General features: G+C 46.6%; 1 protein-coding gene across 1 annotated transcript; it reads right to left on the bottom strand.

Moving 5' to 3' along the window:
* Nucleotides 1-936: 936 nt before the first annotated feature.
* LOC307239672 (clustered mitochondria protein homolog) lies at nucleotides 937-19553 on the bottom strand. Its single transcript, XM_080013185.1, is given in 31 exon segments — nucleotides 937-1338; nucleotides 1562-1635; nucleotides 1739-1873; nucleotides 2494-2587; nucleotides 2685-2806; nucleotides 3439-3564; nucleotides 3689-3769; nucleotides 4071-4210; nucleotides 4653-4806; nucleotides 4921-5005; nucleotides 5094-5341; nucleotides 5426-5488; nucleotides 7031-7183; nucleotides 7374-7474; nucleotides 7645-7746; nucleotides 7937-8115; nucleotides 9238-9543; nucleotides 10022-10197; nucleotides 10752-10844; nucleotides 10847-10981; nucleotides 11597-11689; nucleotides 11797-11944; nucleotides 13172-13297; nucleotides 13444-13598; nucleotides 13722-13852; nucleotides 13937-14077; nucleotides 14507-14678; nucleotides 17076-17236; nucleotides 17528-18761; nucleotides 18944-19072; nucleotides 19362-19553. Coding segments are annotated over 29 exon segments (4953 nt in total). The 5' UTR covers nucleotides 18732-18761; nucleotides 18944-19072; nucleotides 19362-19553; the 3' UTR covers nucleotides 937-1283.
* Between the last annotated feature and the right edge of the window lie 394 nt (nucleotides 19554-19947).

Below are 19947 nucleotides of genomic sequence, written 5' to 3'. Positions count from 1 at the left end.
AAATCGAACGACTCTTTTTTTTCAAACTTCTCATCGCTCTCCCCTCGGTACCGAACGTCGCTCGGCCACGCCCCCTCCGGTGGCGGCGGCTACCGGAAGTATGCGCGGCGTCAGACGTCGGCGGCGCGCCTCGCACGGTCTCGCTTCTGGGAATACCTGTGCACGTCATCAGCCCTCACACGTCACTCATTTTATTACCGCATTCATTTTGAACACTTGGAACAGCTATATCCCGCCAACTGGCCATCGCTTGAGCTGGTAGCTTCTAATTTAGATATGCTATAATAATAATAATAATAATAATAATAATAATGATATTATTATTATTATTGTAGTTGTAGTAGTTGTCATAACTATTTTTCTATTAAACAACTATTCTGTGAAATTATTTAGAATGCTTAGAATGAATTAGTGACACTGTGTGCCATAAATGCATAAAACACATTTTTCCCCTCTACACAACTGCGTTATGAAACCATAAGAGAACCATAACCACTTGTAGCGATGTGCACGGGGTATATTTTTCTGAAATGAAAACCTTTTTCATTTTCATTTATCCTGTGATAATGCTCCTATGCTCCATGCTCCCAATCCCCCTAATGATACGTGTAACGGCAGTTTCTCACCTTTTTTTTTTTTTTTTCTCATCACGCCCTTTAATATTGAAATGATTGACCTCTCAATCACAAACATATTGAAGATAATGCCATCACAGCGGTTTTGTATTTGGAGATGTTACCTAAATTCCAGAAGAGCCTCACTCCCTTTGAAATGTTTTTCCATAGAATTAATCGAAATTCAAATACACCTCAACGACATTTCTTTACAAATTTACGAATTCAGCGTGCCAGTCCGTCAAACGATGACTCAGTGTCTTAACACGTGTGGCATAGATGTCACATGAGATACAATAGTAATTTTTATTTACAAGTGTCCATCAGCGTATACTGTACATGTTGAAGTCGCCATATACGCGTATACACCATTCCACATATACACACATCAGTAGATGGAATGTGTAATTTAAAGTTCTGGTTCTATATTCAGGCTTCACTTAGGCTCATCCATGGGACACAAAAGAACAATTCCCCAATAACAGAATGCAAGAACTGCACTCTTTTGTCTTTTTCGATTACTGCCTTAAAAAGTGGCTCCCATGAACTTATTTAGATTCTTTTGCGGTTTTAAACTGTAGCTCCAAGGCATAGTTCAGTGTTGTTAGCAGCCATCTCTGGATCCCAAGCCTTGAAGGTTTCACGGTTCATCCAACTCCGGCACGAGGCTCAGGCTTTCCTCTTTCCTTTCGATTCACTCTTCATATCAGCAGTTTCTCTTTCACTGTATGATAAAAAAAAACAAAGTAAAAAAAGGACAATATCAGAGAACTGACCTATTCCAAATCTGAGCTTGGATTGAAATGAACACAGAACTTGACGATACTTTCGATCCGGATCACCGACAGTATGTCAAATTTCCCTTCCCCCGGCAAAATGGCACAAAGCACAAAACTGCATTGTAGATTTGATCGTTGTCTTAAAAGTCTGACATTTCCAGAGCTAACCTTAGAGGTATGAGAAGGATGCCACAGGTCAGGTTCAGTTGCTGAAGTATCGTGGCATTGCTGGGTGTAGAAAACTGGGGATAAAAAATGATTAGGTCAAACCACTGGCAAAATTATATGCAGTATATGTGCATGCATGTGTGTGTGTGTGTATGTGTGTGCACTGGGTGAAAATACCTTTGGTGGAGGAGCACAGGCACTCGTTGTGTCACGATATATATGATCGATAGCTTTCTGGAGAAGCACAGCCTGTTGGGTCAGTCTCTTCAGGTACTCGGAGCTTTCCTTTGTGCTGTCGTGGTTCTCGCCTGCCTTTATGATAAGATCAGAAGAACAGACTGTTATAGAAAAAAAAAAAACTTTGAGGATCACATCAGTGTGGTGTGGGGGTGGTGTGGTTTGAGCCGCCACACCTGTCCTGGGTGTAGGTCATTAGGCCTGGGAACAGTGTGGCTGTACGCCTGTTGCTTGTTGGTTGGGCTAACAAGCAACAGGTTAAAAAACCCATCCCCCCACACACACACACACAGGAGACACAGCCCTTGTCATGACATGCTGTCCATCTGCTCCGGGGCTTGTTCTACCTAGCCCCCTCTCTACAATAAACTGGTGGGTTTCTACTCCATTTTCTGTGTCTCCGTGTCAGACGGCCCTGAAAACGCCACTCGGGTGACGTGTGGCAGGCATATCTGCCACCATGGCACCTGAACAGGGACTCCTCGGCATGAGAAAGGGACACAGGCAGGGATTCTCCCTGGCCTCAGTTTGGTGTTCGAGATGGTGTGGTTTGAGCAGCCACACCTGTCCTGGGTCTAGGCAATTGGGCCCAGGATCAGTGGCTGTATACCTGTTGATTGGTCTAAAACGCAACAGGTAAAATACCCCATACCCACACACAATCAGACCACAGCCGCGCACAACACAGTACGTACCTGGCTCCTATACGTTGAGTACGCCTCTTTCTCGTGCTGCAAAGCTAAACGAAACTCTCCTTTACTCTCATACACGGTGGCAAGCAGGTGGTGGCTAGAGGAGAGAAAGGGCAACACAGTAAGAGCGGGAGACAGGGAAAAGCAGGTGTACAAACAGCACGGTGGTGTTCATGTAGAATGAATGCACTCACCTGTGCGCGAATTTGAGGGAGGTGACACCGTGGTACTTTGAGGTTAGATTTAAGGCATTCTGGAGGAACTTCAGGGACGGCTCGTACATCATCAGTCCATGGAGCACCAGTCCCAGCATACTCTGAAGAGGAAGATTGCAATTATCACATCCATATGGATCCTTTTCCGGGATTCAGTATAAATGATGCGTAGCTTGCGGAGCTGGTGCCGTCAGACAACTCGACGGCGCCACATGCTTCCACACCCCTTAGGGGACGACCTATTCAAGCAGTGAGTCTCTGCTCTCCCTCCCCCTCTGCTTCATCCATCTGTTAGGCTCTACTCTTCTATCAAATGGGCGGATTCAAGCTCTTTTACGTTACATTTACTTTATTCTCCTATATTTCTAGCTCACTAAGTATGCCCTGTGTTTGCTGTACACCACGCCGGGAGGGATGAGCAGTAGAGCCCGATGCATAATAAATAAAGATGTTGTCTGTCAGAACCTAAGCTCCTGTGTGGCGTTCCAAAGTCAGATTTTGCGCTAAAAAGTAGCACGTCTCGAAGCTGCTTCCTTTAAGTATCGTCCGTCGCATCTCTCCTCAGTTCTGCTAAATCTGAGCCTGGTTCTCTCTTTGAGGGGATCTTTTTAAACATTAGCCGGAATATTAAACAAATCACAAATTCTCAAAAGAAAGACGAAGGGAAAGCAATGTGATGAAAGGAAAAGAGAAGGAAAATGAGTCATCAACATAAAACAATGGCTTTGCTCACATCCAGTTGCACGACTTGCAGGTGATCCTCTCCGGTCACAAGGAGCGTGAGGTAGCGAGCGCGATACAGCAGGCGCAAGGCGACGGCGTGCTGCCCACCAGCGAAGCAGTACAAGGCCAGGTATGTCTGTTGCCCAGGGGGAAAATAAAACAGAGAGCGGTATTTTCTTTACAAAGAGCAAAAGGATAAAAAAAAATGTTTTTTTTAAAAAGCTCTATCGTGAGGTGTGATGTGATTGTTGGGAACTCACGTAGTCCTGTATGGTCTGTGGGTGGTCTATACCCTGGACCCTCTCACTACACATAACCGTCTTCTCCTGGTGACTGAGCGCCTGTGAAAACATACGCAGTGCGTTTCTGTTTCCCGTCTTAATTGGAATTTTAGGCGGTGGCATTTTCTTTGGCGGTCAAATGTGACCCCAGTGAAAACCACCACCACCACCACCGACGCCTTTGTGATTTGTAAAATGAGTCTTGGTAAGAATTCAGGTTTCTTTGGGGAAAAAGACAAGTGCTCACACGGTGTAATGCTGTTCTGTGTTTGTGCTGTAGAAAAGAAATACGCTGTTGATCCGGTTGGTGAATAATGTGTGTGAAATAGGTTAAGAGAGAGCTTTAAAAATATATATTTACATCTGCGTATTCTCCCAAGGTGTAGCTGACCCGGCCAAGCAGACGCAGGCACGTGGACACATCTTGGTGCAGGATGCCACAAACACCGCTAAAAAGGCTCAGGGCCTGGCTCAGCAACTCGTAGCCATCTCTAAGGCGGCCTAAATGGGCAAAAACAGGAGGAAAACCTGCCGTAAAATGTATGTAAAATAAACCGAGAAAACCGATTAAGCTCCAAACTGCCAATGGAAACTAGATCGTGGAGCAGAAAACAGCTTTGAGAAACAGTCAAAAACAGTGACAGTAAGTCGTGGCTTTCCAAAATCCATTTCTTAACAAACCAAATTGCTATTTGACGGCGTGTACTGTGTGTTTAAAAAGTATCCCGTGTGTGAAATATTTCTGTTCTGTCCATGACAATCTCAGTCTTTATTGTTCACTGTAGGGAAAAGCTATTTTCTGCCAAGCTCTTCCTGCCAACCTTTCTGCTAAAGGAGGTTTGAGTGGGAGATCCATTGCCAGTTTCCAGAGCAGTATGATTTGAAATGAAATCCACTTAAAAAAATAAAATTAAAAAAAAGACTTTGCTCCCGTCCTCTATACCCTGCTGCACCGTGACCCGTGCGCGCTGCAAGAGACGTGTGGCGTCCGTAGCCGTGGGCTTCAGATGTTTGACCACGGGGAACATGTTGACCACGTCCTCCTGGCCGAACGCCGGTCGGTGTCGAGATTCAAACACATAGTCCCTCAACTGCACCTACTCACGAGAATTGGGATGAAGAGAGGTCATGGTTCAGGGTCTGATCACCTGGTGAAATGATTGGCTAAACCTACGTAGCCATTGGAGAAGTATTCATAAACGCCTCCTCACCTGGATGCCCGTTTTGAGGCAAATCTCTCTGAGTAGGGAGATCTTCTGGAGGTTGTAGTTCTCTATGACATCATCGAGGCTTTCACTAGGTGTAGCGGAAGAAGAAAGGAGTGAAATTTGTCCCTCGCTCAGGACGTGGATGTACACACGCCCGCACGCACGCACGCACGCACCTATGTAGCGTGAAGTGGAAATAGTCGTCAGCCTCAGTCTTGGTCTTGGCCCAGAGGTCGCTGGGAGTCAATCTCGCCCAGGCGGTCTCCGCCACTGACGAGGCGCGACTCCCGTGGCTGCGCCGTCGTCGGCTCCGGCGACGGCTAAGGAGTTCGTCCGAGGCGGAGTCCAGAAACGCCGAGGAGGAGCTCAGGAGGCAGTTCAGGAAGTGACTGACAGCGGCGGAGAAAGCGGCCGGTTCCACATCCTGCGAAGAAAACAGACGCATCATTGTGTATTCAGCAGATTATTGACAGTATTTTGACCTAGTCTTTCAGTCTAAAGCACTCACCTGTAGATAGGTCTTGAAGACGTGTTTTGCACTTCTGATGATCAGTTCACTGAGGGCAATTCTCTGTAAGAACAAGAGTAGATTTATTTATTCATCTATCCATCCATCCATCCATCCATCCATCCATCCATCTCAGCTTCGTTCTCAGGACATTTCATCGTTGTTAGTCCCCTCAGTCCATACTGAGCTTGGTAAAAAGGCCTTTTCCAGACCTGCCAACCTTGGGAAAATATATTGAGCACCACAATAGTGCAACATGAAGTCTCTGTGGTGTTTGAGTGACTGCAGCTAAATGACTCCATCAGTTATTCACACCGTAGCCGTCTCGTAACGAGGCTCATCACATCGTATGCAAGCTACTAGGGCTGACTATATGCAGTATACAAATTAATCTTCATTTGGATATACCCCTTGAAATGCATCATCTCGTAAAATTACGGAAGATGTTTCCCAACTAGAGATTTCTGATTAAAAAAAAATCTGACCTGCCGATTCCAATTTTGACCGGTTCTGATTTTCATTCGCTTGTATGTTCGTAATAAAACATTGACTATTGACTAATATCTTTTACATTGTCATCCGATCATGAGTTTATATCCATGACCAGAGAAATCAAATCTTCTTATCATTTGGTCTCATTGGGTATATCTGCTGTAAGTCAATGACAAACACCTCATGTGATCTGATCACGCTCACGTGGTAGTACAGCTGCATATACAGAATGGACTACAGCAGCAATTTCAGGTTACCACAATAGTGAGATTGCTAATTTTGACACTGTGTTTGTAAATGTTGATTTTTCACGATGGAACAATACCAGAACATGAAAATGTCCTTGAGTTCCAATAAAATAAATTACAACATGGAACGGTCACTGAGTTCCAGTATAATGCAACCTTCAAATCTCACTGAGGTTTAATAGGACATGACTTATAACTAACATGGAAATGTCCAGTTCAAACTTCAAATAAACGTTTCTTTCACTTTTAAGTGCAAATATACCTTTCTATTATATTTATATGGTACTTGCCGTTCCAAAATAAATTGCAATCATTGCAACAAAATAAAAAATAAATAAATGACCGACTCTTCTCACTCTCGTTCACCGTGCATTAAACCAACAGAATCAAATCGAACGGCTCGTTTTACTGAGTGACTGGTCGAGAACCGAGTCAAAAAGAGTTTTATCATGATCGGAGCTCGTGAACCATGAACAACCGGAGCAGACGCTCTGCCGCAGTGAGAGCGATAAATACACAGTCTGCACAATTTTGGAATGTCGTCAGGCGATAAAATATTTATCCAATAAACAGCCGTCATTTTCTTTCCTTCACTCCTTTTGGAGCGTCAACTATGCAACTACGGTACGAAAAGTAGGTATCGGGTAACGTAACATTTACAATTAAATCGCTCTGGAATTGAATGCCACCATAGTGTCTGCGAAGAAAATGTAAAAATGCTTCCTCCTCTAGTGCTTAAGTTGTGTTTATAATATTCATAATTTCCCTTTACAGCACTGTTGCCGGCTCTGTCAGCTTCACACACGAAGGCCTGATACGTACTAAATGTTATTAAAAACTAAATTCTAAAGGTGACTGGGGCAACCTGGACATGGCTGAGTCTCTCTTTCTCCTCGGTTCTATCCAGAAGCTCCAGCAGCGAGCTCAGGTAACGTATGTTCACACCCCGCTGGTGGAGCGCTGAGGCCAAGGTCGCTCCGTCCATAGGCACTGAGGTCTGGTCCTGACAGTCCCTCACCTACAAATCTCACACACATGAAAATGGGCACACACACACACACACACACACACACACACACACACACACACACACACACACACACACAGAGAGGAGGCATGATCAATGCCTTCATCAGCAATATCGTTGTAATCTCTTGACATTAAACCTCAGCATTCACATGACAAATGTCATTTCACGGAACACTGACCACTGCTGGGATCTGAATGGACAGCAGGAAGGCAGCAGCATCCCATAATAACTTCTTCTGGCTCGGAACCTCCTTAGCATAATCAGCGGGGACACGCACACCTACACGGCAAAGAAAGAATGACTGCATGTGCATTGTGCATTTCGCTGCTTTGTTTCATTTGAGAACAATTTGGTGTGTGTGTGTGTGTGTGTGTGTGTGCGTGTGCGTGTGCGTGTGCGTGCATGCGTGTGTGTGTGTGTGTAAACAAGTCACAAAATGCCAGTAGTACTTGAAGAGCAAGCATTGGGGTTGAATCGAAGGTCAAAGCGAGTGTCGCTCACTGAGCCAACAGCCCTGCAGGCGTCCAGGGTCAGCTGTCTTCTCTGGGAATCTACAGAGGTAAGGACCACAAACCTGAGAGCTGCTATTGAGATGTTGAATGTTGAATATTAGAATGTGGAACGGAGGACTGAGCCTTTTTCCAGAGTACGGTTTTCTTACGTTTTTTTTTAGCCTTCTGAGGTATATGGCATGGGTTTCAAAATCCAATAATTCACTCAGTGTTGCCTTTCTCCACTCACCCATGCCGTCGTCGGCGGCGGCTGTATCCCTCGTGTCCCACGTTTTCATCAGACCGCTGTTCTGCTCTGCGTCTTCAGCGCGGATCGCAGCAGCCGAACCCGCCGCCCGTTCCCCGCCGGTGGGACTTGCTTCCGGTTGGATCAGGCCCGTGGAAACCATGTCACGGAAGACTTCGTACCTTCAAACGACAGACAGAGGGACAACAGGCATGGGGCCAAACAGGCTCCACTCTCACCAGTTTGATGAAACGGCATGAAAACACAATGGGCCCCGCAGAGGAAACGCACGCGGTTTACTGACATCCCCTCCTCTCTAAACCATGTGTCCCCAACGTATGAGCTCCTCCCAAGATGATTATGAGCGAAACGACAACCACTGCTCAACAATAGAGGGAGGGGGTGCTGTGGAGGAGGAGGGGTGCTGTGATTTTTTATTAGCTCTTGACATCTTGTCGCTCTACTTCTTGGTTATCGGCAGAGAGGCAGAATTTCAAACGCATTGCAGCTTCACTCTTATTCAGTTAATCAAATCGGGGATCTGCGTCCCGGAAACAGTTTGACTTTTATCGCGCTACAAATAGCAACATTTAAACCAGTTCATTTGAATGGGGGGATTTTCTTCGACTGTAGAAGGAGGATCGGCGCGACGAAACAGTGCGTTTTTATTCTAAGGTGTAGGTTATTTTATTTTATTTTATTTTATTATATTTTATTTTACGTCTCCTTGTGGAACGAAACAAGCACTGTGCGTAATGGGGACACTTTCTCCGTGATTCCCTCACCCCTTTTGGTCGCTCTTTTAATTACTGAGCTATAGGGCTTCAAAGGGGACCTCTGGTCAGGGTTCAAAGGTCAACATATTAGTTTAGGGTCAGCTAAAATCTCTCAAACATTATGTTGATGAGACCCTTCCAAAAACGGGTTTGGATTTGTTCTACGACAAAGTGGAGTGCCAGGTGTGGATTCCAAGACCGTTCACGATCTAAAATGGAATTAAAATCGGATTTATTTTTACTTTGTCATAGAACAAAACCAAACTCATCTTTGGGAAGGTGTTTGGTAAGTTTTAGCGTACATATCTGCGCATATCCCCCCCCCCCCTTTCCCTCACTTCGAGACTCGAAGAAAATCTCCCCATTCAAATGAATTGGTTTCAATTTTGTTGTTTGTCGCACAAAAAAAACTCGGACGATCTTGCTCCGAGACACGAGATACACGAGAGACCCAGATTCATTTTCTTGACTACGAGCACGAAAAAGCCTGACATCGGGTTGGCCGAATTCCCCCGTCCACTCCCTCACCTGTGCTGAGCAAAAGCCTCAATCAGCTCAGGTCTCAGGCTGGCCAGGCTGTGCCGGTGTCGCCGCGGGTAACCAAGGCGACGGCATCCTTCCGGAACGCCCTCGCCCTGCCGCTCCGACAACTGGAAGTTCAAATCCTGGGGAAAGGTCCGAAGGAGGTCCAGGACATAGTGGCGACCGTCGTTGCCCACGATGCCCTTGGTGTCGACGCAGGAGCAGAGCTCCACGGGGCTGTGGTTGTGGTCCAGCACTTGGTGACGCTGAATTCTCAACGGTCCACTCGACTTATCCAGCAGCTCCAGGAACCTGCAGCCAATCGTGCATTTCTGTGACGATCACGACATTTGAGCTGACAATTGTCGTACAAATAATTGCAATTATTTAATTCGTAGTCAAGGTTTTTTTTCTTCATTTTTTTTTGCCACTACCATGGTAAAAGCTTGTAATAGTCTAATAATGTACATCCATCCTCATGAAGAAGAGTCATTTATTGACACTGACGGTTCATTTCCCTCAACCGAATTGACAGAAACACACATAATTCGCTTTTTATTTGTTGCAACATTTCTCACATTGGCTTGAAATCCCACTGACATTTGGATAAAAACACATGATTACGTGTAATCAATTATAAAAATGATTGGGATCAGCTAAAATAACTGCACTCAGGCGATGTAATAATTGTGACAGCTCTAGGAGGAGATGCATAGCATCATTGTCAAAGTGTGCATCGCTGTCAGTGTAACGTGTCCACGTCCACGATGTCTCATTTCATTTATGTCACCTGGGGTCCGAGAGAACCGTCTTTCCGTAGTCAGTAGAGCCGTAGACCACGATCTGCTCCTGTTTCTTCTCCAGTATTCCGGGAACAATCGTTTGGGCGATGACGCGCTGGCCACGGTAATCCACCACTGCCGTCCCGATGGTGTGCAAGCCCTCGGTGTCCACGGAGGCGTACGCCTTCAGCGGGGGGGCAAGAGACACCTTGGAATGTTCCGCTCACAACAATGGATGTACATCGATAACAATGCTGTCGTCTTTCAGCGTAGGTTTTCTCTTTTGCCTTTTGTGTTATTCATTTAAGGAGGTGGGGTCGTGCGGGATTTTGTCCGATTTCCGGATATGAGATTTTCATTTCCTGAGCCAGTAAGACTAAAATATCCCTGTTACTCTTGCACCGTCCCTGCGCCGCTACTCTTGGGCTGAAGACGAAACCTACTAAGGCTTCGCTATTTGGTCCTTCATTTAAAAGTGTGTGTGTGTGGGGTTAATTTAGAAGTAATACCAGATCAATACAGACTAATAAGGGATTCAAATAATTATAAAGGCTAAGAAGGTATATTTAACCTTTTCTGAGAGATTGGTTGGCCCTGGGGAACGTAATTGGGTTAGGGAAGTTTACCATTGAAGTCGAGGCACATACAGATAATAATGATAGAACAATGCATAGAACACAATGACGGAGACAATAACTCCGGTTGTCTCTCGGGCAATGTAGGGCCGGATCACTCTACCTGCACCCCTCTCAGGTCACAGACGGCGGCGGCGTGGGCCGCAGCGTTCCCCCCTAGTGGATGGTAGTGGTCCGATATGTCGAAACCCAAACTTGGAACAAACAAACAAAGAGATTGTTCCAGATGAACATCTGCATGCGGGGTTCCTCCCCGGGATTTATCGCCATGACATTACCGTCGACAACCGCTACGGCACCTCGCGCCGCAGCCCCAACAAAGTCGCTGTTGGTCTGGATTAAGGGATGAATACAGGGTTAGTAGGTTAGGGTTATCCTAAAAAACAAAACATTCTTACATCTGGGTTAGGGTGCACCCCTTTTCCTAAATTAGAGAGCAACATGGAGCAAGGTTTAGTAAATCTGTATTCTTTTTGCATACAATACTTATATTCATATTCATAGATATCGCCATATGTAGGACCTCCTGGGATCTGAATTAACAACCTTCCAATGAGCAGCGGCTGGGCATTGAAAATCACTTCTGATTTGGAACCAGTTCCGAACCGCCGAATTCACCAGAAGCCACCGCACCAATCACTCCTCTCATTGAGGTTGGCCCAACGGATGCTACACAACAGCCCAAGACAACTTTTGGAGACTTTGGAGAATAAATGGCAACTAAAGAAACGATTTGAGTCTGTGTGTGTGTGTGTGTGTGTGTGTGTGTGTGTGTGTGTGTCCACTTGGGGAGAATCAGCATCAATTGGTCAAAATGAAATCCCTGTTTCAAGCGAGACCCAAACGTTCTCAACATCTGTCGTCTCACCCCTGATTCACACAGAAGTCTTTATATGAATATAAAATACTCATACCCAGCCTTATACTCACAAGTGAATTTGACCTCACCTTAAATATGTTCCTCTCTCTGTGCAGGCACTCCTGAAGGTTCCCCCTTGGCAGTTCTCTGCATCCCTGCAACTCCTCGTTCCAGTCCCGACTCTGCATTCAGAACCACCGTGATACATACATCGGGCTTTACGGACGAAACCGAAACACTGTCTTTCACCTTTTACGGGTGGAGTCATGGGTGGGTGCGTGTCAATAACCTGTCCGGCTGTGAGCTCGTCCTGGCCCACGTGGCTGGTGTGCGTCTCCTCCGCCCTCACGCAGTCCAGAGAGTGGTCGCCCTGCGGAGCGGTCCAGGGGTACACCTGGTAGGGCGTGGCTAGCCGCTCATAGGGGTGTCTAAGGACCCTGGGGGAGGGAAACCATCACCAAAACGCCCCATTATGTCACCTGAAGGACAATTCGCCCCAATTCATCTGGTACGTAAGATAGCTCCAGAGCGTTAGAAATAGTATGAGATGGTGAAGATGTATTTAGAGTGTGGACAAAAATTTTGCAATGACTAGATACAGTATAATAGCTCATAATAAAAAAAACATAAAAAACACATAAAGTTGTTTTTCAAGACTGAGGATAAGCACAGCCTCACCTTCCCCCTATTCAAGTCCAAACACTGCTGCTTAAATGGAGCATTCCCAGATAATCACAGACTAAACAGCTTTAATAAGAAATATAGGTGAGGAAAAGACAAATAGTTTAACTGAAAGAATAATAATAAATAAGTAAACCAGCTTGTGGAAATATACGGGAACAAATGATGCTCAACACAAACCAACCCTGGATAGTTAATGTGCAGCAGCATTACAGCCTGACGATCTCAAAACAGGTAAATCAGAGAACGAAACTTAGGGTGACAGATCATTGTGCCATGATCTGCAAAAATACTTTGTGGAAGTATTTGAAAGTTGTTTCTGTGCCGCGACAACTGGTATGAAATTGAAGGCGTTCATCTTGATCGCTGTATCGTGTGTCATGACGAGCTCCCCTGTCATGACGGTAAAATCTAAGATGCTGAGGAACAATCGTGATCCTTCATGGTCTCAATTGATGACCCCAAATCTCAAGATATATTATAGACTAAAAATATATTATAGTTTATATATATATATTATATATAATAGTATAATATTCCATGCATTTTGCTTGTTTGTAATTTTGTATATCTACTTTTATTAGCTTATTCTTACCCTGTTTTTAATTTATTTAAATATTCAGATTATTATATTATTCTACTTTGTACATTTTATTTGTTTGCTTTTCTTTTATTGTTCCTATTTGACGGCCTTCTATTAATGTACAGCACTTTGAGTTGCATGTTGGATATGAAAGGTGCTATACAAATAAAAAATATTATGATTATGATTATGATGATGATTATTATTATTATTATTATTATTATTATTATATTAAAGAAATGTAAGCTTAAGAAATATATCAATAAAATAATGGACAATAAATATCCAAGAAGTACCTTTGTTTCATTACACATTATACTTTATATCAAAATACATTCTTCACCCTTTATCCATGTTCCCTTAAATTGTATACAGGTTTTTATGCGGGAAAACTGCTCACCTCTTCTTCTGTAGGGTGCTGAAGTTTCTCCTGAACACGGGGCTGACCTGGCCCAACAGTTCCACTAGAGAATGGCAGAGGGTTTTGGGAAGTGCTGGTTTGGGATTAAAGGTGAAGGCAGTCGACCTGCAACGATCCAGGTAGCACGATCAGGCACAACACAATTTGTCAATACCACGTTAACCATTAAGGGCAAGACCGTGGGGAAAACAGAGGCCTTTTTAAATCTCTTCTCGGATACATGATACTGCTTGGGGTCTTGGTTTACTGACTGATTGAGGTAGAAACCACGCGTGGAGGAGGTGATGTTGAGATCTTTATCCTCCATGGTCACAATGTTGAGGTACATCAGGTCTCCGTGCATCTTCCTGTTGCCTGGAGGAGGATTCCAGCTGCTCATGGTCAGGACCCTCAGGGACTGCAGAGGCTACGGAGAGTAAAGACCCAGGAAAGACGTGTAGCAAGATTTAATAAATCATAAAATTATGAATCATCATAAATCATAAATCTGTAAAAAAAACCCATTAAATAACAAGAGACAATCCCTGACCTTCTGATCTTCTCTCATCGGCTGCAGGGGGGTAAGTGAAGGCTCCTTGCAGCCAGGCACGACATATTCTGGGGGGTTGTAATCAGCAGGCTCCTTCTCCGATACCCTCCTCCTGCCCACACTTTCACAGTCTGCAGAGGGGGAAATAAGAAATGCACCAACATTCCAAGACCAATTGAAACGTAATTCAAATGCAAGGTGATTACGAAATTTACCAAACGACTCTCGAGTGTACAGGCTCAAATAGGACAGCGAGCTTCCGTTGACACCGTTGTGCGCATCGGTCAAGTTGAGGCTCCTCAAAAGGTCACGCACGTGTCTGAGGTGGAGACGAGCGTCACGTACCGTGTAGGAATCTGCGTGATGACGGGACAAATTATGGATACTTTATTCATCCCTGGAGGGAAACGTTAGAGTATCATACATAACAAATTTAATAGCATAGTAATAACAATAAAATATAGAGAACATGAATGAAAATAATGTGAAATAAACCTAAAAATTACCTAAAATTTTGAAAAATGTGGCAATATGAATATAAATTAAAATATTAACAATAAACAATCAATCTGCTTCATCAAATGTTTTGAAATGATAACTGTAAATACACTTGATATTATTTCCAATGTGAGAGAGAGGCAGACTTTACCTTTTATCTCTTAATTATGTTTCTACTGTACAATTTATGAAACACTAAACACCAACACCAAACTTAAAAAAAGGGGAGAGAGAGAGAAAAGCTAAATTCAGAGGCTATTTTTAGGGGAAAAATTGAACGTAGTTACCCTCCACCACCTTGATGAGCGCCCCCTCCTGGAGGCCCGGGACGGAAAGCAGCTCTGCCAGGCTGTCGAGCATGTTGCTTCCGAGCCGCAGGGAGAAGCAGGTGCGGTGGCAGGTCGACTCATGGTCCATCAGGACCTGCTGCAGCTCAGCCACCAGCATTTTGCCTGAAACCTATCAGGGGTAGAGTGTGTGTGTGTGTGTGTGTGTGTGTGTGTGTGTGTGTGTGTGTGTGTGTGTGTGTGTGTGTGTGTGTGTGTTGGACTTGTAAAGACAGACATACAAATTCATTGTGTGATGATGATGATGATGAGGATGATAGTGCTGGTAATAAAAATCAAAGCTACTGTACTATGATTGTCACTAACACAATCATTGTATTCATTATCATAAAAATGGCCCGACCGTCAAATAAACTGCACATTACGGAACATTATCACACATTAAATGATAAGATTTCTTTTATGATAAGATTTCTTAAGATCTGTTTATTGATGAATTTAAGCATTATTAATAGGAGATTTTAGCAGCCAATTAATTGCCATTAACAATTTAATCATCTTAATTTTATGTCACCATCATATAGTTTTTCAGTAAGTGTTTGATATTATAATAGTATACAATAATACACATCCATCTGTTTTGGCACTGAACATTAGAACATAAAAATTTGGGAAGACAGTTAATCTTTCGCAACTAATGAAAATACCACAACTTTGCATTTTCTTTTTTTTTAACCTGTGCTGTCAGCATGCTGTGCATACAACACAGAGTATTTATATACCATTGCATCTAGGACAGAGTTAGTCAGCAAGTAGAGTTCAAGTTCTCAACCTGCAATGCAACTCTTTATTCATTCTTAAATCATCAAGAATGCTGCACCGCCACCAATCTCCCTCTTTGGAGAACTATTTTACCATGTTTGGATCTATAAACAACTGATCACTACTCCAAGAGGGGGGAATCACCACGGGTGAGACAAATAAACATAGAATCGAACAACAACATGTACATGGAAAAACGTAAACATAGAAACAAACAACAACATGTATCGAAAAAACAGAGTTAATTAAGTCCAGGAAAACTGTAACAGCAATTGGGCACGTGGCCTCTTCCTGTCATAGTTATGACAGTAAATGAGGGAGGAAAGGAGAGGGATGCAACCAGGAGGGTGTTGGGGTGTGTTCAAAGCAGGTGTTGGTGGTGTGTGTGTGCCTGTGATGAGACCGCCTGTATGTGTGTGTGTGTGTGTGTGTGTGTGTGTGTGTGTGTGTGTGTGTGTGTGTGTGCGTGTGAAGTATCCACCGGTGAGTGTACAGGACTTATCCCAATTGGTTCTGGTGTATAACGTCGGTATTAAATCGTAGCGCCTCCAAGCAGCGGAAAAGGCCCCGAAGCCACCCCCGAGGCTCGCGGCCATAGAGACACCCACGGCCGCAGGAAAGCCCCGAGCACCCTACCCTGCAGCAGCACCCACGCCCGGGCTTCGTGGAGCATAACCCAGTCCCAGAGAGCACGAGGTGACCCTGCACCCATGTGGCGAACACATACAACCCACCCCCATGTGCAGGCACAAGACGGAGCCGGAGGTGCAGAACCCGGGCCGCCGGCGCCAGACACAGACCGCAGGCCCGGCGCCAGGCAACAGACCGACAACAGACCGCAACCCTGCCCGAACAGGCCGCCCGCGCCCCACGCAAGGGCAAGGCCCGCCCCACCAATACCGACCACACACCCCATCCAGCCGCGAACGCCCATCCACGTAGCCGGGTGTGCTCAGCGCAGGGCACCTAGATGTCTGCCCCCCCCCCAGCGCCAACGCCACTAAGCCGCCAGATATGTGGGCCCTCCACCTCCCCCAGCACCCAGGGCACCTGCCGCAGTGAAGCCATGCAGCCGGAGCAACCCAACTCATACCCACAACAGCAAACGGCCTCCCAGGGGCCCTGGAAGGCACCCGGCGGCGCTCTCTGCAGCCCCGCCAGGACACAGCATGCCAGAAACCACCAGGCGCAAGCCGCCAGGACTCAAACTTGGCTGGCAGGGGGCCCACCTGGCCGCCCCCCAGCCAACCACACATCCACACCAACCCACCAGCGCCCTGCCACCCTGGAAAACCCGGGTGCTTAATATGTGGTGTTGGCAATTGCAGTTAAAATTGCGGGGTGTGGGGCTGCAAGTGCCCCAAGCAAGTCGATCCCGAATCACTTACACCCCTCCTGCCCAGCAGACCCTGGTCTGGGGGAGTGTTGTTTGGAGTAAGATTTGTGTGCGAGTGCATGTGTTTTGAACTAATATGAGCAGGATTAAAATTTCAGGATGGATGAGAAGCACGTCAGGGCAGGAGCGTGACGGGGCAAGATCACAGCCGCCCGCCGCAACTTTGCAATCTATTTGTTGCTCTATTCATCACTTTGGCTTAAAACTCCCCTTATTTTTGGATGGAAACATACGTGATTGCAATTAACTCGAATAATTGCCATCAGGACATGATGCAATGATTGTAACAGCTCTAATATTACTACTCATGAAGTGGCAGCAGATAACAATAATCATACATCCTGCACCCACCTGAAGCTCAAAGGTTTCTGTTCCCGGAGCCTGGATTCTGACAGCGAAACCTGTCTGGTGGAGGCTGACAACCTCCTGGATTCCCAGTTCCACCGCTTCGCGGCTGAGACGCTGCTCTGAACCGTCCATCATGGATCCTTCTGCACTTGTGTTTGCCGGCACTGTTGACAAGAGAGAGCAGGAATGGCTGAAAAGGAGTTTCTGACAGACGACTCTTGGATTGCACAATTTCATACTGCAGGGGGAGGTGGAGGGAGCACGGCAACCCAGCATGCAAAGCAGGTAGGGCAGGAGGGAACTGGCTGCTTAGGTAGGCCATCCCATAAGGGCGTGGAAGCGTGTGACGCCGTCGAGTTGTCTGACAGAACTAGCTGCGCCTCTTTTGTGTGAAACGGGTTCAGCGGTTGTCTTTCTTGTGAGAAGACTTTTTCTTTCCAATTACATTCACCCACCTTTTGCATGCGGCACTGACAAAAACAGCCTGTCCGCCAGAGACAGGGTCACTCGCTTCTCCTCAGGCCCTTCTCCTTCCACCGGAGGCTCGATGCCCCGTGGAACGTCTCGCAGGGCGGCGTCTTCGATATTCCTTTCCTTTGTGCGGGTCGCCCATGGCTCTGCCTGGCGGTGGCTCTGTTCCTCCTCACCCTCGCCGGCCTCGTTTGTCGTCTTCTCTTCCGTCTGCCTCGCGCACTGTTGGGCCGGGACCGGTTTCTGTTCCGCGTGGATAATATTCTGATCAGTGTGACCGGCCGCGATGTCCAAATTACCGCTGTTCTTTATGGTCGTGTTTTTTTCCTTCTCCCTCGCGTGCTGATTTGACTCCTGGCCCGTCGGGCCTTCCATCAGGTTGTCGTGGCTGTTTCTAGGTTGCGCTGGGCGTCCATGGTTCCCCACTGTCGGCGTTTGAACTCTATCGACGCTATGTTCGCTCAAGTGCTTTTCTGCATGTAATTTGATGTTGTTCTCTTCTGTTGGGATAAGATTCGGTTGCCCACTGGTAGCATTCTGTTCCGTCAGCATTTCAAAGCGTTCGACATTCCCATTTTTTGTGTGCTTTTCTTTCCCTGCAAGGTCCGTAGGGTCCATGTTTTGTGAGTGAACCTCCGAGTCCTTCCAGGCTTCAGGTGATATTTGCACATGTGTTTGTGCTTCTACTGTTACATTCATCACATTCCTTCTCCCCGTAGCCTCTTCTTTGCACGCGGGCAGCTCCGTCTGTGTCTGCACTTCCATCCGGGCTCGGGTCTGGGTCTGAGTTTCAACCTCCATGCACAGCCTGAATCTCCCTCCGTCCCTCGCGTCCTTTTCGTCCGCATCCACATCGCCCCTCCTACCTCCCTCATCGCTACCTGCCCTCTCCTCTTCCTCGCACACCAAGAGACACACCATCGGCGCCACCATGGCGGCATCCCCTCCGATGAGGCTGCTGCTCAGGATGATGTCGGGGAACAGGAAGTGCTTCGGCTCCGGCTCGGGGTCGGCCGCCGGGCCGGAGACGGTTAGCAGGTAGTCCGGGTCGTCCGGCAGGGTCGGGGAACCGCACTCGCTGCTCTCCGTGGACAACAAGGGAGACCTCTCCGCTTCCCCCGCTGCTGGTGCATCGTTACGATTGATGTAGTTTGATATGATGTGACAGCACTGGACCAGATTTCCCATGGTGCTTCTGTGAGGAACACAACAGGCGTCCTGAGTGGGAATAAGTTGAAAAGTTTACGTAAGGGCAGCTGTTTTAAGTATGAAAGTTTAAATGATCCTGCATACATGGTCAGATGTAATTTGACAATATAGTAGTCCTTGTTAGTTGTTCGGTGAGTGTGTGTGTGTGTGTGTGTGTGTGTGTGTGTGTGTGTGTGTGAATCTGAGCATACTTTTGTCTTTATGGGCCTTGTTGGACAGCTGACGGCATATAAATGTTGTTACGGCGAGGCTGGGTCCTGCGGTGGTGTCAGCTTACGGTGACACTTGGCGGCACAACCGGTTGAAAAATGTTTGGACGTCTGGAACAAGGAAGGGAAGTCGGGAACACTTTGCAAATGAGGGGTAAAATGCCTGGAAAGGAATTTAGTGTTTCTCAGCGGCTCCGCGAACGCAGCATGTTCTGGCAGCAGTAATACGAGTCATAAATCCTGATTAGTGTTACATTAGACACGTTACAGATTAGAATTACAAAGGATCAATTTGTTTACCCTTAAAGGAACAGACAATGGGGCGAGACACAGCGAGTGGATATATTCTAAACAGCAAGTAAACAGCGCCGGCGTGACAGAATCCATCTTTAGGTCCTACCAGGCAGCGCAGTGAGCGGGTCACCCTCCGCAGACTCCCCCTGCTCCTCATCCGGCGCCAGCGAGTGAAGCTGTGTTTCCCCCCGTGGAGCCGGACACTCCCCCTCTCCGTGGAGCCAGCCGTGCACGGAAGTGTGTGTGTGTGTGTGTGTGTGTGTGCGTGTGCGTGCCTTTCCCTGCCCTTCGCGGGACGTTCCCGAAACGAGCGAGGGGGTGAAGAGGAGCTGCGTGAGCCCATCGGCCCCCCTACCCCCCGATCCAACGGCTTCCTCAGCCCCTGCTTCTCCCAGACACCGTTAATACCTACCTGAGTCCAGAAGAGGGCCACCCTCCCTGCCTTTCCCCCGGTGATGTAACTTCCTGTTTGGTTTAATCCGTGCACTCTCTATCTACCTTGAATGTGAACACGTGCCGGTGTATTAATAGGACTAGTTGGGGGTGGGGGGGGGGGGGTTGTCACCTCCTTGCTTTGTCCTCTGTCCTAACAACACAGAGGTCATGAAAGGCTACACCCTCCATCCAAACACGAGGCCCTGGAAATCTCACCCTCTCCCTCTCCCTTTCCCCCGGCAGTGGCTCGAGCCGGA

The sequence above is a fragment of the Zeus faber genome (assembly GCF_960531495.2).
Source record: "Zeus faber genome assembly, chromosome: 14".
Taxonomy (NCBI): domain Eukaryota; kingdom Metazoa; phylum Chordata; class Actinopteri; order Zeiformes; family Zeidae; genus Zeus; species Zeus faber.
Note: the sequence above shows the minus strand (reverse complement) of the source record. Positions and strands in the feature narration are given on the sequence as shown.